This window comes from Hemitrygon akajei, chromosome 3 (genome assembly GCF_048418815.1).
Source record: "Hemitrygon akajei chromosome 3, sHemAka1.3, whole genome shotgun sequence".
Classification (NCBI taxonomy): Eukaryota; Metazoa; Chordata; class Chondrichthyes; order Myliobatiformes; family Dasyatidae; genus Hemitrygon; species Hemitrygon akajei.
The window spans coordinates 181265580-181288764 of record NC_133126.1 but is presented as its reverse complement, the minus strand read 5'-3'; the positions used below and the strand labels follow the sequence as shown (position 1 = coordinate 181288764).

The window sequence follows — 23185 nt, the reverse complement described above, 5'->3', positions numbered from 1 at the left end:
GTTAGGCAGCCAAACAGCAATGAAAGACACCTGCAACTGTTACATGAATTCAAATCTGTAACTGATTTCACACAATATATAATGAAACCAAATTGTAGTTTAGACAGTAAGGAAAAGATTCCTGCCCAGAAACCATAGATCACTTTTGCTTGCAATTCCTTGTTATGAGACAGAAAATTTTACTAAAGATAAACTTCAGTGTGTTGTAAAATACAGAACAAGAGGAACTAGCATTATCCCCTTTCATTACCATTCAAACCACATCAAGAGTTATCATAATCTGGGCACCAGTCCTCATCTTTTCCAATATCTTACTAGAGCTCAAACACCATCTCTATTTGTTGATCAGCTAATTTTAAATTCTCAACTGCTGCCTTACCCTGCATTTGCCATTTTCCAGTTTAAAATTTCAGATTGGTTTGGTGGACCACCAGCACTCAAGTTTACTTGCTTGTAAATTAAGTTTCTTTTACAATGTCCAAAGCAGCAAAGCACTGCATCTCCTTCAATGCACAGCAGCCCATGTCTGCACACCTATTCACTATATGGAGATGAACTCAGAACCAATTTTTCAAAGTGAAAACTTAGAAAAAAGATAATGTTCAGTGACTGGAGCAGCCATTTAATAAACTACAAATAACCAAATGCTGCATGCAAGCTACCAATAATTTAATATTGTGAAAATGAGAGTTTTGAGATAGTATTTTAACTACCTATTAGTAAACACAAACACAATGAAGTAAGCCATTACAGAGAGTTAACAGAGAGGTTTTTAAATCTACCCAAATTATTTACATTCATGTCCTATCTCCCAGAAGGCATAGCAAAAGATTTCTAGCAGCAAATAGCAACTCAAAAATATTCAGAGCTAACAAAAAAGTGTTGTTTGATATTTTATATTTATTTTTTAATTGATCAAATGACATTAATATACCTCCTTCAAAACAATCTCCTATATATCTAATCCCTTTTTCAAACCAGTTGTATAAAAGTTGGTTATCCATTGTAAAAGGAATAAGTTTATTTTGAATTAAAGGTCTCCTTGCTAATAAAGATTTCTTTATCTCATCATCAACATTTATCTTATTCCATAAATCAATCAAATGTTTTAATATAGGAGATTTTTTCTTTTCCCGTATTCATTTAGATTCCCACTTATATATAAAATCTTCTGGTATATTTTCTCCTATTTTATCTAGTTCTATTCTAATCCATCTTTTTTGTTATTTCTAATTAAGGGTTTATTTAAGAGATAAATTGGGTCAAACAATGTTATTGCCGAAACCTAATGAAATAGAAATTTTATCTCAAAAAGTAAAAATGTAAAAATCTATTTCTTATATGTATAGTTTGATTCAAAAGCAGGCAATTAAACAAGGAATTCATAAGTCAAGACAAAAATGGGAAATTGATTTGAATATTAAAATTGAAGAAACAAATTGGTCAAGACTATGTCTTGACAGTATGACAAATACAATAAATGTCCGGCTAAGACTAGTGCAATATAATTTTTTACATCAATTATATATTACACAACAAGAAATAAATAAATTAAACCCAAATTTATCTGATCAATGCTTCCGATGTAATCAAGAAATTGGTACTTTTTTACACTCTACTTGGTCTTGTTTTAAAATTCAACCTTTTTGTACAAATTTAAGAGTTTTACTGGAACAAATTATTGGAATACAACTTCCACATAATCCAACATTATTTTTACTAGGTGATATTGAAGGGATAAAATCGAAATCCAAATTGAATAAATATCAGAAAGAATTCATAAAAATTGCATTGGCAGTAGCCAAAAAGGCTATTGCAGTTACTTGGAAATCGGATTCATATGTAAGTATAGATTGTTGGAAGAATGAAATTTTTAGCTGCATTCCACTTGAAAAAATTACTTATAATTTAAGAGATAAATATGAAATATTTCTGAAAATTTGGCGCCCTTATTTACAAAAGATAGGATTAAATATATAGGTGCTCCGAAGATAAAATTATTGGTTATCTGGGGAAAGAACTAAATATACATATACATATTAATATACATATTAAAGCTATTATAAACTCTTTCTTTCTTCTCTTTTTTTCTATAGGGATATGTTAGGGGGGAGGGGGGAAGGGTTGATAATTTTTTTTCTTTCTATAACCTATTTGAAAATTCAATAAAAAAAATTTATTCAGAACAATACGATTCAATGACTCTTCGCTTGAAAGCATGGGGCGCCATGGTAGCATAGTGGTCAATACGATGTTATTACAGCTCGGGCAGAGTTAGGAGTTCAATTCTGGCAGCATCTGTAAAGTGTTTGTACCATGTGGGCTTCCTCTAATTTGCTCCCAAAGTTCAAAGACAGTTAGGAGATTGTGATGAGGCTAGTGGTAAATAGGTGAATTGCTGAGCGGCTCAGCTCGTTGGGCCGGAAGGGCCTATTTCGCACTGTACCTCTAAATAATCTCTCTACATAAACAAGATACCTACGCTGGACGTTTATGGCCAAGAAGAAGCCATTTGGCTGAGTCCATATCAACTCATGCAATTCTATTCTCCATTTTAGTCTACTACCTTTGTCAATGCAATGTTATGTTGAACAAAAGGAACAATATCAAACCACAAGCAATTTCTATTTGATGGATATAGTATCCTAATAAACTCAAAATTACTAATAGGATTTTAATCTCAAGATAATAACCATTAGTTTACAAATTTGAACTTCTTACTGCTTCAAAATCTCAAAATTTTACTTTACAAAAAGATTATTAAATACCATTACTGCCAACCCTTGGTTCATAGAATTTCATTACATTTCATTATTAGATCAAAAAAACCATCTTGCTTTTGTGCATTTTATGTCCATATGTATGAAAGATTTACCACACAAACCCAATTTCTTGAATAAATCAAGAACTCGAGTGGCTACAAGAGCACTTGTTTTCCTTAATTTATTTTTCTTAATTTTATTAAGATTATTCTATATTAAAAGCAATATTAAAGAGGCAAGCAATAACTGCCAAAATTATATCATTATTTGAACAAAGATTGAGTAATTGACAATCAGAATCCCTCAACTTAGTTATTACTCCATGCACATACAAAAGAAAAAATTAAAATGACTTAGCAATGATTTTGGAATGATTAATCAAGCCATCTGAATCAAATTCTGCAAAAAATTTAAGATACATATCATACCTGAAGAACTAGGGGCTCTGGGTTAAAAGCCAATGTTAGAAGCAGCTGCATCCGCTCAGAGTCCTTCAAATTCTTCATCAAGAAGCTTCCAGAATCCTTTGTTTCAGCATACCTGCGTACGATTCTGTCTAGGAGTCTTTGCGACGGACAATGCACCAAGTCTGACCATCCTTCCACAATATCTGGAGTTAGTAACCGAACTTCTCCATTTAAACGGGAAAACTGAGTCTTGTATATAGCTTGTGTAACATCACAACGGGGTCGCCCTGTGGCCCGTTTGCAGATCTTTTGATCCATCTCCGTCAGTTCTTGATTAGAACCCAAGCGTTTGAGAACAACACGCCTTGCGCCTTCCCTTGGCTCCCCATACTGAGCGAAGTAGACATTTTTCACATTCAAAAAATCCAGAATTCGTAGACGACCCCATGTTTCAAATGTGATTTGGCCATTCATAAATTTACGACACCAACTAGTACCAAAGCACGCTGGACATTTGTTGAGGCTAATAAAACGACGATCCGCAAGTTCATTCTTCTGAAAGGAGTCAAATAGTGTGTGAGTATTCATTAACATGAACACCAACAGACTCACCACAAAGAGAAACTTAAAGCAGCAGTATAAGCGACCAAGCTTCAGTGTAAATAATCGCCACATGGTTCTGTCTGCATCAACTTTAACGACTCATTAACACTGATGATTCTTTATAAAAAGTCAACGTTGACAGACTACTTTCCCCTTACATACTCAGTTTTATTTTAAATTTGATCAGGTAAACGATCCTAAGAGACGACTGCTTCCATGGATTCACGCATCTCACATCTTCAAATTCTCAGCATATCTGTCCAAGGAACTTCCTGTTCTGGTGATCAGTCTGAGAAAAAAAACAAAACATAACTGCTAAAGTACAACTGTTTCAGCTAGAGAAAAAAAATTGCAATCATATCTAAATAGCATACAACTTCAAACAAATTTTAAAAGTTTCAAAAACAGTATTTTCTTAATATAGACTAAAGTTGGCAGGGGGTTGAATGATAATGGTGTGTAAAGTTTGGATAAATATTTTCTAAAAACATGAAATAATAATCCATGACAACAAAAAAGCAACAGTAATAAATATATTGTTGGCAGCTGATCAACATACAATATTAGTATGTTTTATTAAGATCTTCTGCTTCAACTCTGCATAATTTTGGGCAATAATATTTAAGAGCTAACTTCTAATGTCTACATGAAAAGATGCCAGTCTACGCTCACTCACATCTCCATGAGAAGGTATATTCTCACACTCCAGAGTAAATGAGTGTATCAATGAGAGAAGGACAGTATAAGTGATTTGCAAGAATTTTACCAAGACCTTTAACAAAGTCCCACATGGGACAATAGTTCAAAGGTGAAGACCCACACGATCCATGGCAAGTTGGCAAATAGAATTCAAAACTGGATTGGTAAAAGGAGACAGAAGATGATAAGGGCAGTTTTTGAAATCGGATCACTGTAACTAGTGATGTCCCACGAGGATCAGCACGAGGACCTTTGCTGTATGTAACTGGTTCGGCACAGGAGTACATTCAGCCAGAGACTCATTCCACCGAGATGCAACACTGAGTGTCATAGGAAGTCATTCCTGCCTGTAGCCATCAAACTTTACAACTCCTCCCTCAGAGTGTCAGACACCCTGAGCCAATAGGCTGGTCCTGGACTTATTTCCACTTGGCATAACTCACCTATTACTTATTTATGGTTTTATATTGCTATATTTCTACACTATTTTTGGTTGGTGCGACTAACGAAACCGGATTTCCCTCGGGATCAATAAAGTATGTCTGTCTGTCATACATGAAAGACTTGGATGTGGAAGATACAGTCAATAAGTTTATGGCTAACAGAAATACTGGCAGAGTGTAAACAGTTATGGAGGTGGGAGTAATATCAAACTGGAAAGTTATTTTCAATGTATTAATCAGGTAATAATGAGACATACACCATGAGTAGAGGGGTCCTAGGGGACAGAGGACCTTGGAGTACAAGTTCACAGATCCTTGAAGGTAGCAACACCAAAAAAGGGATTAGGAAGGTTTATGGCATACAAAAAATTATGTTTCAACTTTATAAAACCTCGATTGCCACTGGAATACTGCATGGAGTATTCAGTATTCCAGTGAATACCGGAATTCACTGCAATTCCAGTGAAAGGAGGATATGATTGGGCAGAGTTCAGTGAAGATTCATCAAGGTACTGTTATGAGGAGAGACAGATTAAGAGGGTGCATGATTAAAATTATGAGTGGTGTAGATACAGAAGACTGCCAGAAACTTTTCCTTTTCAAGAGAGATAATGCTAGAGGACATAAGTTTAAGGCAAGAGTGAAGAGATTGAGAAGGGATCTACAAGGATCCTTCATCTAATGTGACAAGTATGTGGAATGTACAGTCTAGAGTGGTTGAAGCTGGGTCCTTGACATCATTTAAAAGGTGCCAAATTGAGTACTTGAATTGCCCAAGCACAAAAAGCGAAAGACCAAGAGCTGGCAGATGGGACTAATCATGCAAGGTTGATGTGGACCAGTTAGGCTGAATGGCAATTGCTATGTTGTATGATTCCATGATTTGTATGGTACTAACAAAGCTAGAATTTCTCCCTAAATCAGGGGTTCCCATCCTCGGATCCATAGACCCCCTCAATTAATGGTAGAAGTCCATGATGTAAAAAAATTTAGGAACCCCTGCCAGAAACTGAGTGCTACATTTTTGCAGGTGCTATTTTCAGACAAGGAATTAAACCAACTCAGGCAACTTCTGCAAGAAAGTGTGAAGAAGTGCATATGACTACTTAGAGTAAAAATTAAGTTTTAAACCAACAGGTCAAAATAGTAGTTCTATTGTCTTTTTGGGAAATGTTGCTGTGCATGAAGTAGCTGACATTTTCGATATTGTATCTAAAAGAGCTTCAGCTAAGACATCTTAATGTTATGCTGGAAAGCAAATAAGTATAATTTACTCATTTCTGGTCTCATTTGAATGCTTCAAACATTTGCACAGCATGCAATAACCACTGACCACAGTGCCTCGAGAATATGACCTTTAATGAAAAGAAAGCCTGATGTGGCAAGGGCATAGGTGTAGGTCATATTTAAAGAAAAAATAATAATAGATTAAAATAACATCTTCATTCTGCAAGTTAATCCTAATGTCAAAACATAGATAATATAGTTGGATGTTTTGTGATTTCTTTTCTTCATCATAGATGGGGGGGTCACTAAATTTTACTCTACTACATACATTTAAAACTAGTACTATGAAACTATATTAGCAACCATACTAAATGACAAGTATAACAATCTAAATTGCTAATTTAATATTATGCAACAGAAATACGCTAGTTTCATTCAGCATTAGGTCGATCCTCTCAGGTGGATCACTGAATATGTCAATGCTGGTCTGGAGTTCAGTCTCCAAACATACATAAACACAAGCATCACCTGCACAATGCAGCTCATCCAAGATTGAAGTAATGGCAAATACAATGGATGCTACATTTGAACAAATGTCCCATTAATTGTGAAAATTAGCTTTATTCTGATGGGATACAGTATATTAGATTGGGGTATATAACAACGCATAAACAGGAATTCTGAAGACACTGGAAATCCAAAACAATACACAAAATGCTGAATGAACTCAGCAGGTCAGGCAGCATCTAAGGAAATTAATTAACAGTCAACAATTCGGGCAGAGATCCTTCACGGGACTGGAAAGGGAAAAAATGCCAGTATATAAAAAAAAGTGAGGGGGAGGAAAAGGAGGACTTGTTAGAAAGTGACTGGTGAAGCCAGCTGGGCGGGAAAGGAATTTGATAGGACAGAATGAGAAAGGGAAAGAGAAGGGGCACCAGAGGGCGATGATAGACAAGTGAGAAGAAGTAAGAGCCCAGAGTGGGGAGTAGAAAAGCAGAGGAATTGTTTTTAAAACCAGAAGGAGAAATCAATGTTCGTGCCAGATGGAATGAGGTTTTGCTTCTCCACACTGAGAGTGGCTTCATTGTGGCACAAGAGGAAGCCACAGACCAACATATTGAAACGGGAATAGGAATTAAAATTGTTGGTCAGCAGCAAATTCTGTTTTTGGCAGATGGAGGTGTTCAACAAACCAGTTCCCCAATTTAAGACAGCTCTCACTAATATAGAGGAGGCCATATTGGGAGTGCCAGATACATAGATGACCCCAACAGATTTGCAGGTGAATTGTTGCCTCACCTGGAAGGACCGTTTGGGGCCCTGAATGGAGGTGAGGGAAGTGAATGGGCAGAAGTACCACTTTGGCCGCTTACAGGGATAAGTGCGAGGAATAGATTAGTGAGGGGAGGGGGAATGAATGAACAAGGTAGTCACATGGAGTAATCCCTGTTGAAAGAGTTGGGGGGGGGGGGTAGAGGGGAAAAGATGTGCTTGATGATAGTATCTGATTGAGGATGGCGGAAGTTGTATTGAATGATGTCTTGGATAGAGGCTCATGGGGTGGTAGGTTAGGACAAGAGTAACTCTATCTCTGTTAAGATGGCTTGAAGATGGGGTGAGTTTTTATCTCTGGGAAATGGAGGAGATACAGATAAGGAAACCTACAAGACCTATATTTTAATAGTCTTAATGTGCCTAATAACCTAATTCTGTTCCTATATCTTATGTTCTTATGGAAATGTTGACTGTTTATTCATTTCTGTAGATGCTGCCTAACGTGCTGAGTTCCTCCAGCATGTTGTTTATACAGTGGCATGCAAAGGTTTGGGCACCCTAGGTCAAAATTTCAGTTACTGTGAATAGCTAAGTAAAAGATGACCTGATTTTCAAAAGGCATAAAGTTAAAGATGACACATTTCTTTAATATTTTAAGCAAGATTATTTTATTTCCATCTTTTACAGTTTCAAAATAACAAAAAAGGAAAAGGGCCCAAAGCAAAAGTTTGGGCACCCTGCATGGTCAGTACTCAGTTACACCACCTTTGGCAAGTATCACAGCTTGTAAACACTTTCTGTAGCCAGCTCAGAGTCTTTCAACTCTTGTTTGGGGGATTTTCGCCCATTCTTCCTTGCTAAAGACTTCTAGTTCTGTGAGATTCTTGGGCCCTCTTGCATGCACTACTCTTGTGAGGTCTATCCACAGATTTTTGATGATGTTCAGGTCGGAGGACTGTGAGGGCCATGGCAAAACCTTCAGCTTGCACCTCTTGAGGTAGTCCATTGTGGATTTTGAGGTGTGTTTATGATCACTATCCTGTTATAGAAACCATCCTCTTTTCATCTTCAGCTTTTTAAAAAAAAAAAAGAGGGTGTGATGTTTGCTTCCAGAAATTGCTGGTATTTAATTCATTCTTCCCTCTACCAGTGAAATGTTCCCTATGCCACCGGCTGCAACACAAGCCCAAAACATGATTGATCCACCCCCATGCTTAACAGTTGGAGAGGTGTTCTTTTCATGAAATTCTGCACCCTTTCAACATACCTTTGCTCATTGCGTTAAAAAAGTTCTATTTTAACTTCACAAGTCCACTGGACTTGCTTCCAAATGCATCAGGCTTGTTCAGATGTTCCTTTGCAGACTTCTGATGCTGAATTTTGTGGTGAGAACACAGGAAAAGTTTTCTTCTGATGACTCTTCCATGAAGGTCATATTTGTGTTGGTCTTCCAGACCTCAACTTGACCTCCACCATTCCTGTTAACTGCCATTTCTTAATTACATTACGAACTGAGGAAACGGCTACCTGAAAATGCTTTACTATCTTTTATAGCCTTCTCCTGCTTTGTAGGCATCCTTTATTTTAATTTTCAGAGTGCTAGGCAGCTGCTTAGAGGAGCCCATGGCTGCTGATTGTTAGGACAAGGTTTGAGGAGTCAGGGTATTTATAAAGCTTTGAAATTTGCATCACCTGGCCTTTCCTAATGATGACCGTGAACAAGCCATAGCCTTAACAAGCTAATTAAGGTCTGAGACCTTGGTAAAAGTTATCTGAGAGCTCAAATCTCTCGGGGTGCCCTAACTTTTTCATGGTATTCCTTTCCTTCCCCCCCCCCCCCACCACTCTAAAATTGTACAGAACAAAAATAATACACTGATCTTGCTTAAAATGTTGGAAAGAATGTTTCTTCTTGAACTTTGACTTTTGGAGATCAGTTCATCTTCTACTCACTTAACTATTCACAGTAACAGAAATTTTGACCAGGAATGCTCAAACCTTTGCATGCCACTGTATAACAATGCAGTAAAAAAGAATGAGGAAAAAAACTAGGCAACAACATAGCCCTGACTGATGCTGGTTAGGATTGAGATTTGATAATGTGGAAGCTTGCATACCGTGGTGGAGCAAATGCAAATTGGAGACTATAGACTATAGGCAACAAAACTGACAGTCCCTCCCTACTAAGGGAGTCAAAGGTTTTAGTGAATTAAAATATGCATCTGCTATTTCATATTGATCTTCATGGTTCATGGTGAGATCTTGGTAAAACGTAGACTACTTCTCTTATCTCCAGAACCTTCAGTGTTGCTGTCACTAAGCCAGCACAACCTTTGGTCCATTGAATGAAAAAGAATTAAGATCAAGGCCTCATATCAGACTCAAAATACATGATTTACTAAGGAGTTGTGATTCCCAACCCTCCTGCTTGTTTCTAAAATCTGAACCTTACACAGCAATCTCAAGGCATCAGAAAAAACACTAATTCTGTGTATCTACAAAACAACCAGATTCATTCAAGGTAAAATAAAAACAACTTCACTGTCCTCTCACAGCTCAGAATCCCAAGCATTGAGACCCTGTTGATACTCAAGCAGTACATCAGGCGGGTTTATACCATTTGCATACATACATGACGCCCAATTCCTAAAACAGACAGCATATCCAAGCTGTATTAAGACGACATTTCTAGACAAACAGATTGAAGGAAAAGCTCAATCTTTTTGTAAAAGAATGCAATAACTCCACTGACTTTGGAAGGTCTAGCTTTTAAGTTTAGCAGCAGAGTTCAAGATGGTATCAAGAACCTTAAATAGGCACATCAGAAGTTCTCAAAAAAACAGGTTGCAAAATAAGATACTTTTTTGAACCAACTGGCAAAAGCTTAATCATTAGACTGGCAACACCAAGGTCACATTGCACTAAAACTGACTGTTTTCATTTGTTCTTTTTTTTTGTAAATTATGCAAAGTCTGCATAATTTATGTTTACAGTTTCCTTGCGAATCTTGCTTCAAGTAAGTTTTTCATTAATTCCTTGAGGTAATTATAGCAGGGGCTGGTGGTGGGGATAAACTCCCAATACCTATTATAAGTGCTCAATGGTGTGTGTCTCAAATAGCCTCTGACAACCAAGTGCTGCTCCTGGCCTTCACATGTGGATTAGCTACTGAGCACTGAACTGTTTCTACCAACAGGAGAAGGGCAATGGTGGGTTACTGATGTCTTAAAACCATTGCTTCAGTAGGATGGGGCTTCTCAGCTCATCTAGAAGGAAAACACTGATCTCAAACCTTGGCTGCCTCATGGCTACTAGACCCACTCATGGGGAAGGCTTGGGAGTAAATCTTGAGGAATCATCTGGAGTCTGAGTTCCTAAGATAGTCCTACATTAAATTCAATGCTGACTGGTATAAACCAGATTAATTAAACCCAAAGATGTAACGTTAGAAAGCTCTACTTGCGGAGGGATGGAAACAAGGTTTCCCAATTTAAAAAGAGAATTAAGAGGCATAGCTGATGCAGCACAGACAAGGGGAGAAACACAACAATGATAGGAAGTGTTCAGAGTGGAACTAGTAGTGAAAATCTTTACCCTACTATCTTGAAAACCTCAGAGTTAAGCCCCTGGAGGAGAGGCAATAGGAATAAAAGATTTATTGAAGCTACAGCTATATCACGCAGCAGCTATAGAGACAATATCGGCAAAGACGAGTGTCCAAAATCCCTACCGTGTAGTCGGGAATTTGTTCTGTAAAACCGTACTAATGGATTTGGTCAAGTTTTTGTACAAATAGGTGAACTGACTTGCTGTGGATGATAAACTATTTCATTCCAATGAACTAAGAAACAAGATGGTGAGCCACCCGAGATTCAAAGAATCAGCATGGGAACAAAATGTGTAATGACGCAGAGGACTTAATACGGTTGGATGTACAAGTTTATTTTCAGTGGAAGAATCCAGATTTGATTTTCTGCAAGAACTGATTACTCTTGCAAAGCCTTTGATAAGTAACTGATTGAGAGTAACTTTGAGTAGTGATGGGGGGGGAGTGTGCTGCCTTTATGGCAGTTATTTAGTTTATAATATTTTTGCTTAGTAATTCGTTTGTTAGCATTTTTTAGTTAAAGTTAGGATTGTTTAAGTAAATTCATTGTCTGTAATATATCGTGGCATGCGATGACGTCACATCCGGTTTCGCCGCATCTTGTGGGAAAATACCGGTTTGAAAAAGACAGGAAGGTGGGGGGCAGACATGTGCCAGTTTAGTGCAAGCAGGGTTTTCTTTCTACGCACCAGAAACACAGTGAAAGCAACGCTGTAAGTCATGAGATAATCGATATGTTGAATTAAAATTTTAACGCTGATTCTGTTAAAAGTAACGACGGTTGCTAAGGTTTATGTTTTCGTTAGTTAAAGAGTTGCGGATAGTTTGTGTTGAAGTGTATTTAAAGCAGTCAATGGCGTAGATAGATTCTGACTGTATGCTGCACTTTAATGTAATGTAGTTATTGTAGTTTAACCCTTGCAAGTATTCACGATGTAAATGTAATATCTAGAAGGAAACAAATACTGTACCAATCTTGTATTGTTTTATCAACAGTTTTCACCATACGTTAATGTGAAGAGTGAACAGTAAATGGTTAATCTTACTGGGACCTTGTTTTCATTGACTACGGTTTACCTCGACGTTTAACTTGGGTTTCGTTACACCCGAGCGAGAACGTTACAGGGAGGGGGGGGGGGAGAGGGGGGGGGGGAGAGAGGGGGGGGGAGAGGGGGGGGGGGAGAGGGGGGGGGGGGAGAGGGGGGGGGGGAGGAGAGGGGGGGGATATATATATATATATAAAAATCTTATATAAATAAAATAAATTAAAAAAAGATTTTTGAATTTGAATTTAAAAACTTATAGATAAACTGCCTGGAACCGAAACTGAAGTTAACTATAATACTTGAGAATAGGAATTATAGTTAGTTCTCTAACTAACTAGAGATAAGTAAAAAGGAAAGCTCAGGCTGTAAATGTTTAAATAGAGAATAACACTAGATATTATTAGTTCCAGAGATTAGGGTAATAAAATAAATCTCACTGATCCTAATTAAAAAGGAATTTGTTTTGGTTTGATATCTAAAATTTGAGACCTGAACCGAATGTTGGAATTTTGAATTGTTCTTGCTCATGTAATTATTTTGTACATTGTGTTTTTTTCTTATAAAAACCTTTTTTCCCCCAGAAGTGTGTGATTTCTGTTCATTGCCTCCTTCTGATGCTTAGAATCTTCTGATAGCCTACTAGCATCTAGTGTAGTACTATGTAATTTGATTTTCTTAATGAGTGTGGCGACTGGTCGCACAAAAAGACTGATGCTACATAGATGTTACACTTGTAACTCCTGCGACACTACTAGTGCTAAACTATCTGTCTCTGCCATTCCTTTGGATTCATCAGCTATGTGCATGTGGGGCCCTCTACATGAGCAACAGCTTGTTCTCCTTGTTGTACTGCCCTTAGCTTGTGTACTTGCTTGCATTTCAGATAGACAACTGGAACACAACATCCATGGTCAACATGGTATACGTGCACTTCCACAGATGACAATAATCTCAACTTGTATTGACTTGAAACCCGAAGTAACAGAAAACTCTTAAAATCTCATCATACATTTGTTGAAGAGTATGCAGTTTATACATTGATCTAATCAATTCCTCAAAACCAATAAAACCAAAGAATAAGCAAGGTCTCCTCAATCCCAAGTGATAGAATAGGGAAAAAGAGAAGAGAAAACTAGGGAAGGACAAAATGTACTTGTCATGGTCAATGTGGAAATTAATGATTTTCAATAGGAAGGAGGTGCAGTAATTCTATTCAAGTAGTACAAAGATTTAAAGTACATAAATAAAAGTAGAATCATAAAGACAATAATTTCCAGATTATTTCTTATGTACAAGAAAAAGCAGAGATTGATCTTATGGCTCTAAAAATTGGAGTGGAAGAAAATGAGTTTCAAGTTATGGATCACTAGCACAAGTACCAAGGAAAGAGGGAAATGTCCATTAGTAAAGACTTTGTTGAAATTGAACAGGAACTAGTGCCCCAATAGACTGAATAACTAGGGTTGTAAATAAGACATTAAATAGTCTAGATGGGTGCAAAAAGGAAAGGGCTATTTTAAACATGGGTCAAAACCAGAAATTAAGTAGGAAAAACAAGGTGATACTGCAGATACTCATAAGAGGACATTAAGGAGGGGCAGTGCATATAAAGACAAGAGTGTACCTTCAATTCTAAAGGCAGCAGGGAAGAATGATTAAAATAAAATTGGAGAATCTTTACCTGGAGCATATATTGAGACAAACACAATGGGACAAATGAAAATAAACAGACATAATCTAACAGCCTTTACAAAGGCATAATTCAAAAGTGACTTATAGCCAGAAGGGAAAAGATCAGGCCTGCCTTGCTAAAAGAATGAGAAATCAGCACTAGATAAAAATTGTCTTGGCTCAGTCAAAAATTAGAATCAATTTGAGTGGAGCTAAGAAATGATAAGGACAAAAAAGTCAAAACTGAAGGAGTTGCTTGTGGAATCTCCAAGAGAGAGACACGTATCAAAAGTAATATAGCAAGCATGAGAATTTATTTACTATATAGACTAGGAGAATCAAATCAACAATAACCTTGTGGAAGGCAAGTTCATGGAATGTATACAAAATAGCTCTTTACGTTTATAAATTGAACAACCAACTAGAGATCAAGCTATTTTAGAGATATACTACAATGAGAAAAGATTAAATGTTTTAGCGATAGAACTTTATTACAAGTACAGGCAGTTCCCGGGTTATGTACTTAGTAATAATTGTAGCTTTCATCGGGGCAGCGCCTTTCACATGCTCCATTATTCTCACTTTATCCGTTATCCTTTAAAATTGTTCCGATTGTTGACTGACTGCAGCCTAACACTTTTCCAGTGACCGATGGCGTTTCACCTCTTTCCAAATGCTTTATTATTTCCGCTTTGTTTTCTATCACGACCGCTTCCTGTCAATGGAACAGAAACACTGTGGGTGGCGGCTCCCAGGTTTTGCTGGCTCCCGAGGTCCGCTGGGTCCTAAGGACCACCACATTGAGACAGACTAAATGGGACATGTGGGGGCTGTGCTGGGTTTGGGTATTTGATCCTCCACAATATTCCAGTGGCAGTGTTTTTATTTTAAAAACGAGGTCGAGTTGCGAGCTCAACATCAACCCGGCACGGGAGCGGTCTGTCACCGGATTGAACTGGGGAAAGTCCATTCTCCAGCCCGGCGCTGATCTCACTGCGCCACCAGCCGACCGGAACGAGGGCGGGGGGGGGGGAGCGGGGTCAGGGTGAATCTTACTAAGAAAAATTTAAGCCAAATACAAAGTTAAACACTCAGTGTCAACTGCAATGACTTAAAATGGTGGACGGCATCACGATTCGACTTAAAATGGTGGACGGCGTTCTCCTTCCTCGGTTCGTAAGTACGAGTTGTCCGTAAGTCGGATGTTCGTAACTTGGGGACTACCTGTATGTGACTTCAAATACAAAAGATGCCAAGTGCCAGTTGGCTATAGCACTGGGTCCATACATCATAAGCACTGGCTAACATTTAACTTAGTTTATAACAAACATCTTCCTTTAAGGTAGAATCAGGTTTAATATCACCAGGATATGTTATGAGATTTGTTGTTTTCATAACAAATTTTACAACATATGCCAGTGATATTAAACCAGATTCTGATTAAGGCAAGAAGAACCAACAAGAAAATTAATCGAATCACAGCAAATGAAGTAACATTGGATCCAAGGAAGAAACTGGTAACTTTGCTATAAAAAATTCTGACGAGGACCAAGTTAGAGGAATGTTCGTTACAGGAATAGCTTAGAAAGAAATAAACATATATAGTGAACGGATTACACTAAATAAAAAAATAGGTCGGAGGAAGTTAATGCGGTTCCTTTCTTGGTTGAGACTGGTGAAACAGTGGAGGGAGGAAGAAATCAGGAAACGCAAGAATCAGATTTAATATAACTGGCATGTGTCATGAAATAGGTTAACTTAGCAGCAGTAAAATGAAATACATGATAAACAGAAAAAAAGTCACATTAAGTATGTGTATTAAATAGTTAAGTTAAAATAAGTAGTGCAAAATGACAGAAATAAAAAAGTAATGATGTAGGGTTCAATGTTTATTTAGAGGGGAAGAGGCTGTTCCTGAATTGCTGAGAATGTCCCTTCAGGCTTCTGTACCTCCTAGTATAAAGAAGGCACGTCCTGTGTGGAGGGATCCTTAATGACGGCCACCACCTTCTGAAAGCACCGCTCCTTTAAGATATCTTGGAAACTATGGAGGTTGGGTCCCATGATAGAGCTAACTAATTTTATAAGTTTCTGCAACTTATTTCATCTCGTGCAGTAACAAATCCTTCCCCCCCCCCCCCCCCCACCATACTTGACGCTGATGCAGCCAGTAAGAATGCCCTCCATGGTACATTTGTATACATTTTTGAGTGTTTTAGTGGACAAACCAAAATCTCCTCAAAATCCTAATGGAAAATAGCCACTGTCGTCTTCTTTATAGCTGCATCAATATGTTGCATCTGGGTTAGGTCCTGAAATTACTCACTCCCTTGATTGAGCAATTGATCAAATATTTTATACTGATCTTTATAGAAGACACAGAAAATCTCCAGGATTATTCCAGAAAAGGAGATCTGGAAAAGAATGAGGAGCTGAGAAAAATTAGCTGTAGATTACTTTCTTCTTTAGCAATACAGCACAGAGTCGACCCTTTGAGCCACACCACCACAACAACTCCAACAAAGCCAATTAACTCTAACAGGAAAATTTACAATGACCAACCTCTTTGGACTGTGTGAGGAAACCAGAGCAGCCGGGGAAAAACCCATGTAATCCACAGGGAGGATGTACAGCCTCCTTACAATTGGTCTAGGAATTGAACACTGAACTCTGGAACATGAGTGGTAATAGAGTCATGCTAACCGCAACACTAACTTGGCACTAAAAACATAAGGGACTATAAGCCAACCAATCCACAAGACCCAAAACCAACATCCCATGATTAACGGAAATAAATCTGCAAGGGTCTTCTAAAATCCACTGTATTCCAGAATATTTGCCACAGATTAGAAGATAACAAATATAGCCCCATTATTTAGTATGCAAATCAAGAAGTGAAAATACACAGGTGGTTTTCAAGTTGAGATGCCACAGAGATCAGTAAGACTCTGCCATTTGGTCAAGAGGAGCATGTGTAAGATACTCAAGCTTTCTGATAAAAATAAACCTGGATGGAAGCACAAGTTGTGAAGATAGAGATATAGACAGCAAGTGAATGAGACATCGACTTGGCAGATGAAACAAATCTGGAAAATTAATGCCATCTTTTTTTTTTAAAAAAGGTGCCTTCTTATTCAAATGAAATGGAATTGAAGAGACTTTTTCAGTGGCACCTGGAAAATTCACATGCAAAAAAAGCAATTAGGAAGGCACATAGTACATTATGTTTTATTCCAAGGGAGTTGAAGTATATATAATTATATGGGACAGTGATCTGATATCTGTACAGGTTATTCTCCTTATTCAAAGAGAATGTGATAGAGGAAGTACAGCAAAAGTTCACTGCTGGCAATGTTCTCCGTAATTTTGTTTTAAAACATCTGTGCAGACAAACCAATGCTCTGAAGAGGAAATATTGTGTTTTAAACAAGGCCTGAAAACTACACAGCTCTTTAAATTTTTTGTAATATGCATATTGTGAATACTTAGAATGAAAATTGAAATCACATACTTTTGATCTGATTAATAGAACGGTATAATGAAATGCAGTACAACAAAAATTCTTCACATTTCCTAAACTTTTTCTCGTCTTGTCTAATTACAAATCCACTGTACATTAACACGCTCCAGATTAGTACAACTTAATCTTTATTAAATCATCCAAACGTTTCACTTCTAATCTGTTTCTAGATTTACATTTCATTGAGTTCATAAAACTGAATCCATGTTTGCGGTCATCATTAGAAATTTGAAATGTTCCAATGATATAAACAAGAATTGAGCTCTTCAAATCCTTCATTTCTCAGCACGCAGTTTAACATCAGTGAACCATAAGATCATACAAATTATTTTTTGCAGAATTATACCATTTGGCCCATTGACTGCTCTGCCATTTCATGATGACTAATCCATTTTTGCTTTCAGCTCCAATCTCCTGCCTTCTCGCTGTATCCCTTCATGCCCTAACCAAACAAGAATCTATCAACCTCTGCCTTAAATATACGTAAAGACTTGACCCTCCACAGCTGCTGGTGGCAAAGAATTCCACAGATTCATCATTCTCTAGCTAAAGATATTCCTCATCTTCATTCTACATACAGGGGTGTCAAACTCATTTTAGGTCACGGGCCGGATTGAGCAAAATGCAGCTTCATGCGGGCCGGATCAGTCGGATGCGTGCGAACGCAGCTTTCGTTGCCTCCGTTTTTTCAGCCTGCTCTCATGTGTCTCAGTCTCTGCTATAACTACAAAGTGTTTCACTTTACAAATTCCGTTTCTTATGAAGAAGACTGCCGAATAAACACTAAAAACCCTGAAAACCTGGTACCTGAATAAACTCAGCATTAGCCATATCATACGCCATAGGTGCTTCGATTACTGGGGCCAGCTTTAATAGTAATTAGATATTATCTCGCGGGCCAAAGATAATTCTACCGCGGGCCTCGAGTTTGACATATATGTTCTACAAGGACACACCTCTATTCTGAGGCTGTTTCTGGTCTTAGACTCACCCACCATAGGAAACATCCCCTCCATATCTACTCTATTGATGTCTTTTACCATTCAATAGGTTTCAATGAGGTCACCCCTCATTCTTCTGAATTCCACTGTTTTACAGTGGTTGGCACTCAGCTTAATGGTGCATTACCAAAATTACTGAATTCCAGTGAATACAGGCTCAAAGCAATCAAATGCTCTTCATATGACAAGCCTTTCAATCCTGGATTCATTTTCATGAATTTCCTCTGAACCCTCGCCAGTTTCAGATTTTTTTTTATTTGTAATATGCATATTATGAATACTTAGAATGAAAACTGAAGTCACATACTTTTGATCTGATTAATAGAAGGGGCCCAAAACTGCTCGCAATACTCCAAATGAAGCTTCACCAGTGCTTTATAAAGTCTCAACATTACATCATTGCTTTTATATTCCTCTTCAATTGAATGCTAACATTGTGTTTGCCTTCCTCACCATCGACTCAACCTGCAAATTAACCTTTAGAGAATCCTGCACAAGGACCACCACCACCCCCCACCCCCCCCAAAATCTCCTTGAGTCTCAATTTTTTGTATTCTCTCTCCATTTAGAAAATACTCAAAAGAGCTTTGAGCAGTGACCAATCCGGACATTGGAAGAAGGGGATTTTACTAAGGTCCACTGCCCAAATAGAAAGGCCAGCAACTGGTCGCTATCAGCATTTGGGATTAGCAAGAGCAAATTAAAGGAAGGCAGGGGCAAGCATAGCAGCCTTTGTCTGAGTGGACAGAGTCACAGAGGTGATCTTGAGGCTTTAGCTCTTTCAATGAGGAGAGGCTTCAGTCAGAGAAAGGAAAGAAAAAAAACTCAAGGTTAGGTTGTTTTCTTCCTTCCCTTTTTCTTTAGCTGGTCAGCCAGGACAGTAGAGATGCCAGGCAGGAGAGTTGAATGTTCCTCTTGCAGGAAGTCAGGAACACCTGACAACTGTGAAAAGTGCATCCAGCCAGCTTCTAACGATCCGCATAAAGGAGCTGGAGCAAGATCATTCAGGACATTGGGGGGGGGGGGGGGGGGGGGTGATAACCAGGAGAGATAGTTACACCCAAGGTGCAAGACACAAGAGACTAGATGACAGTCAGGAAGAGGAAAGGTGTTAAGGAGCCAGTGCAGAGTACCCCTGTGGTCACCCCGTCAACAACAGATACATCAATTTGGAACTTTTTTTCTTCAAAGAATTCCAACAGATTTGTCAGACAATTTTTCCTTTGAGAAAACTATGCTGACTATGGTCTATTTTATCATGTGCCTCCTCATCCTTAATAATCAACTCCAACATCTTCCCACCCACTGAGGTCAGATTAACTGGCCTATCAGTCTGTCTGTAAAATTCACTTTCTTCTGCCTCTTTCTATTATTAAAGAGTAGAATGAGATTTGCAAATTTAAGTCTTCTGTAACCATTCTGGAATCTAGCAATTCTTGAAAGATCATTACTAATGCCTCCACAATCTCTTCAGCCACCTGTTTCAGAACCTTGGCGTGTACATCATCTGGCCCGGGTGAATTATCGACCTTCAGACCAGTTTCCCCAAGAACCTTCTCCCTAGGATTGGTTACTTCACATACTTCAAGGGATCTTACACAGTTAAGATTGATGCAAAATACTTATTCAGTTCATCCATCATTTCTTTGTCTTCCATTACTACCTCTCCAGTATTGTTTCCCAGCAGTCCAATGTCCACTCTCGCCTCTCTTTTCACTTTATGCATCTGAAGAAGCTTTTGGTATCATCTTTAATACTATTGTCTAGTTTACTTTCATATTCCATCTTTCTTCTCAATGACTTTTTTTAGTTGCTTTTGGGTTTTTTTTTAAATCTTCACAATCTTCTAACTTCCCACTAATTTTTGCTTTATTAAATGCCCTCTTTTCGGCCTTTACATTGGCTTTAACTTCTTGTTAGCCACAGTTGTGTCATCTTGCCTTCAGAATACTTCCATTTTGGTATGTATATATCCTGTGCCTTCTGAATTGCTTCCAGAATTTCCAGCCATTGCTGCTCTGCAATCAGTCCTCCTGCCAGTGTTCTTTTCCAATCAATTCTGACCAACTCCTCTCTCATGCTCTCTCTCAATTCCCTTTACTCCATTGTAACACTGATACATCTGACTTTAGCTTCTCCTTCTCAAATTTCAAGGTGAATTCAATCATATTATGATCACTTGCCCCTAAAGGTTCTTTTTCCTTAAGCTCTCTAATCAATTACGGTTCATTGCAAAACACCCAATCTAGAATAACTGAGCTGCTTCAAAAGGCCATCTCATAGACATTCTAGAAATTGCTCCCTTGGGGTCCAGCACCAACCTGTTTTTCCTTATCTGCATATTGAAATCCCCATGACGATCGTAACAATGCCCTTATGGCATGCATTTTCTATCACCCGCTGCAAGTTGGAGGCAACATCCTTGCTACTGTTTGGGAATCTGTATACGACTCCCATTGGAGTTTTTAAACCATTGAGGCTCATTAGTTCTATCCAGAATGATTCAACACCTTCTAACCCTCTGTTACTTCTTTCTTCTTTTTTATAGCGGTTGGCACCCAGCTTAATGGTGCATTACTGCCACCTTCTGTTCCGGAGTGTGGATCAAATGAGAGACTTGCATTCTAAATCCCTTCACCCATTCACACACACGTACCCTAATCTACACTTTACCCTTCCTTCTTTGGCCATTCTAGTACCTTATTCCTGCTTATACATCATATCCTATGTAAAAAAAAATCCCTGTATCCCTTAAGAAAGCTAAAAGTACCCTGACATGTGCCCTCTCACCCATGCCCAGTAACCCTTTTAATGTGAATTCCTGCACCCCCAATTTCCTTAGATTAATTCAGGTCACCTCTCTCTGTATCCCATACTTCCTGCAACTCTCCTCTTCCTGGCATTCCTCACTCAAACTTGTCTGGTGTTTCCCTATCATTCTCAATGTTTTGTTTAGTGCACAGTGCCCCAGTCTTAACCTAGTCCACCAAGTTACCTCTTTCTCATGGTTTGATTTCATTTTTTTTTAAACCTGTCCCTTTTGTACAGGTTATACCTTCCCAGGAAAAGATCCCAATGATCCATAAATCTGAATCCGATCCAAAACATCGCTGAACCTGGCAGTAGGGAGACAACAAACCACCTGGGTGTCTCCATCGTGCCCACAGAATCTCATCTCTGCTCCTCTGACCTATTAACACTACAGGCCTCCTCACTTCTCTTTTTCTGAGCCACAACACCAGACTCAGTGCCAGAGACCTGGTCATGATGGCTCCCTATGGGTGGTCGACCCCTCAATAGTATCCAAAATTTTAGTTATTGAGCGAAACAGCCACAGGTGTACCTTGCACTGGCAGTACATTTCATCTCCTGCTGACAGTCACCCAGTTACCTGTCTCCTGCAATCAAGGGGTGACTACCTCCCTGCATCTCCTGTCCATCACCTCCTCATTCTCCCATACAAGTCTAAGGTCATCGAGCCGCAGCTCCAATTCCTTAATATGTTCTAAGTAGTTCCAGCTTGGTGCACCTGGTGCAGATGTGTTTATCTGGGAGATTAGAGGTCTCCCAGAGTTCCCACATCCTATACACGGTACAAAACACTGCTCCTGAAGTCATTCTCACTAAACTACTGTACCCTAACAGATGAAGAATGAATAAATAAGAACAGAAACATACTAAATACTTTACCTCACCCAAGCCGGATGAGCCAAAACCACCCTAAAACTGGCACACTCAAAAGAATGTCCACTCCACTTGCACTCGAGTTATTTTTATTAGCCCTTTCTAATGAATCCCTCTTGTTAACTGGCACTGCTCAACTCAGAAATTACAGCAAAGTTATGCCTTTTAAATATTAAAAGTCCTGTATGTTTAAATTGAACCAGTCTTGATTTTCTCAGAAATGACAAATTTGAAATCATAGTATTGCTGCGATATTTTTGAGGCAATGCTTTCATCATAATTTATAATAATAATAAGTTTGCTTCTGTTGCTCCTTAAACAGCAAATTTCCTCAGTAAATTTCGTCATTTACTACAAATCATTAGCCTTGCCTCACTTTCAATTCACTTTCTGATATTGAAAATACTCCAAAAGAAAAATACATTTCAAATCAATTAAACAACCTCAATAATGTCATATTCTTCTGAGCAACACTTAAACATACTGAGAAATGCCATTGCATTTTACTCCTAGTCCTAGTACATGGGCCAGACATTGTGTGAAACATTTATGACTGGAACTTTACTTTGAAAAATATTCTCCAGCCAATTTACTGTGTGATATCCCCCCACATCACTGGATTTAAAAAAAACTTAAAGATGACATTACTCTAGCAATGGTGATAATTAGGAATTGCATCAAAAAATTCTGTTATTTATTTTACAAAGAATATAGGGTCAGTTATACAGCACAGAAACAAGCCTCTCAGCCCTACTCATCCATCTGGACTTTGCCACATTCCCAAGCTAGTCCCATTTGCTCAGCTGTATCCTTCCAAACCTCTTTAACCGTGTACCCATCCAGATCTCTAAACATTCCTGCCTCTACCACCTCAAGTAGTTCGCTGCACATACACACCACTGTGTGGAAAACGATTGCCCCTTTGTGCCCGTTAAATCTTTTACCTCACTTTAAATCCGTGCTCTCTGGTTTTAAATGCGCCATCCTCACCATGGGGAAAAGAAAAGACTAACCGTTCACCTCATTTATGTCCCTTGTGATTCATATTCTGCAACAAGATAAGGCTCCTTATGGTTGTTATAGCCGGGGAAAGGTAACAGGCATAAGCCCCACTACCTATTAAATGGTCCCAGTGGCATGTTTCTAAAATAACAACTGAAAAACAAGTCCAGCTACTGGCCTTCAAGTGCAGCTTAGCTATTAAGCTGGCAGAACTATTTCTACTGATAGAAGGATC

At 38.3% G+C, this 23185-nt stretch overlaps 1 protein-coding gene across 4 annotated transcripts in view; it reads right to left on the bottom strand.

Annotated features, from left to right (window-relative positions):
- The window catches only part of dipk2ab (divergent protein kinase domain 2Ab), a 208680-nt gene that overhangs the window by 163093 nt on the left and 22402 nt on the right, over nucleotides 1–23185 (bottom strand). For 2 of the 4 annotated variants that reach the window (XM_073041532.1, XM_073041533.1), the window contains exon 2: nucleotides 3191–4061. The exons of 1 other annotated variant lie outside the window; for it this stretch is intronic. In XM_073041532.1, coding sequence (XP_072897633.1) covers nucleotides 3191–3844 — 654 coding nt within the window. In that variant the 5' untranslated portion in view covers nucleotides 3845–4061. Of the gene's footprint in view, nucleotides 1–3190; nucleotides 4062–23185 lie in introns of those variants that run through there. One more of the 4 variants, XM_073041534.1, reaches the window with a different exon arrangement.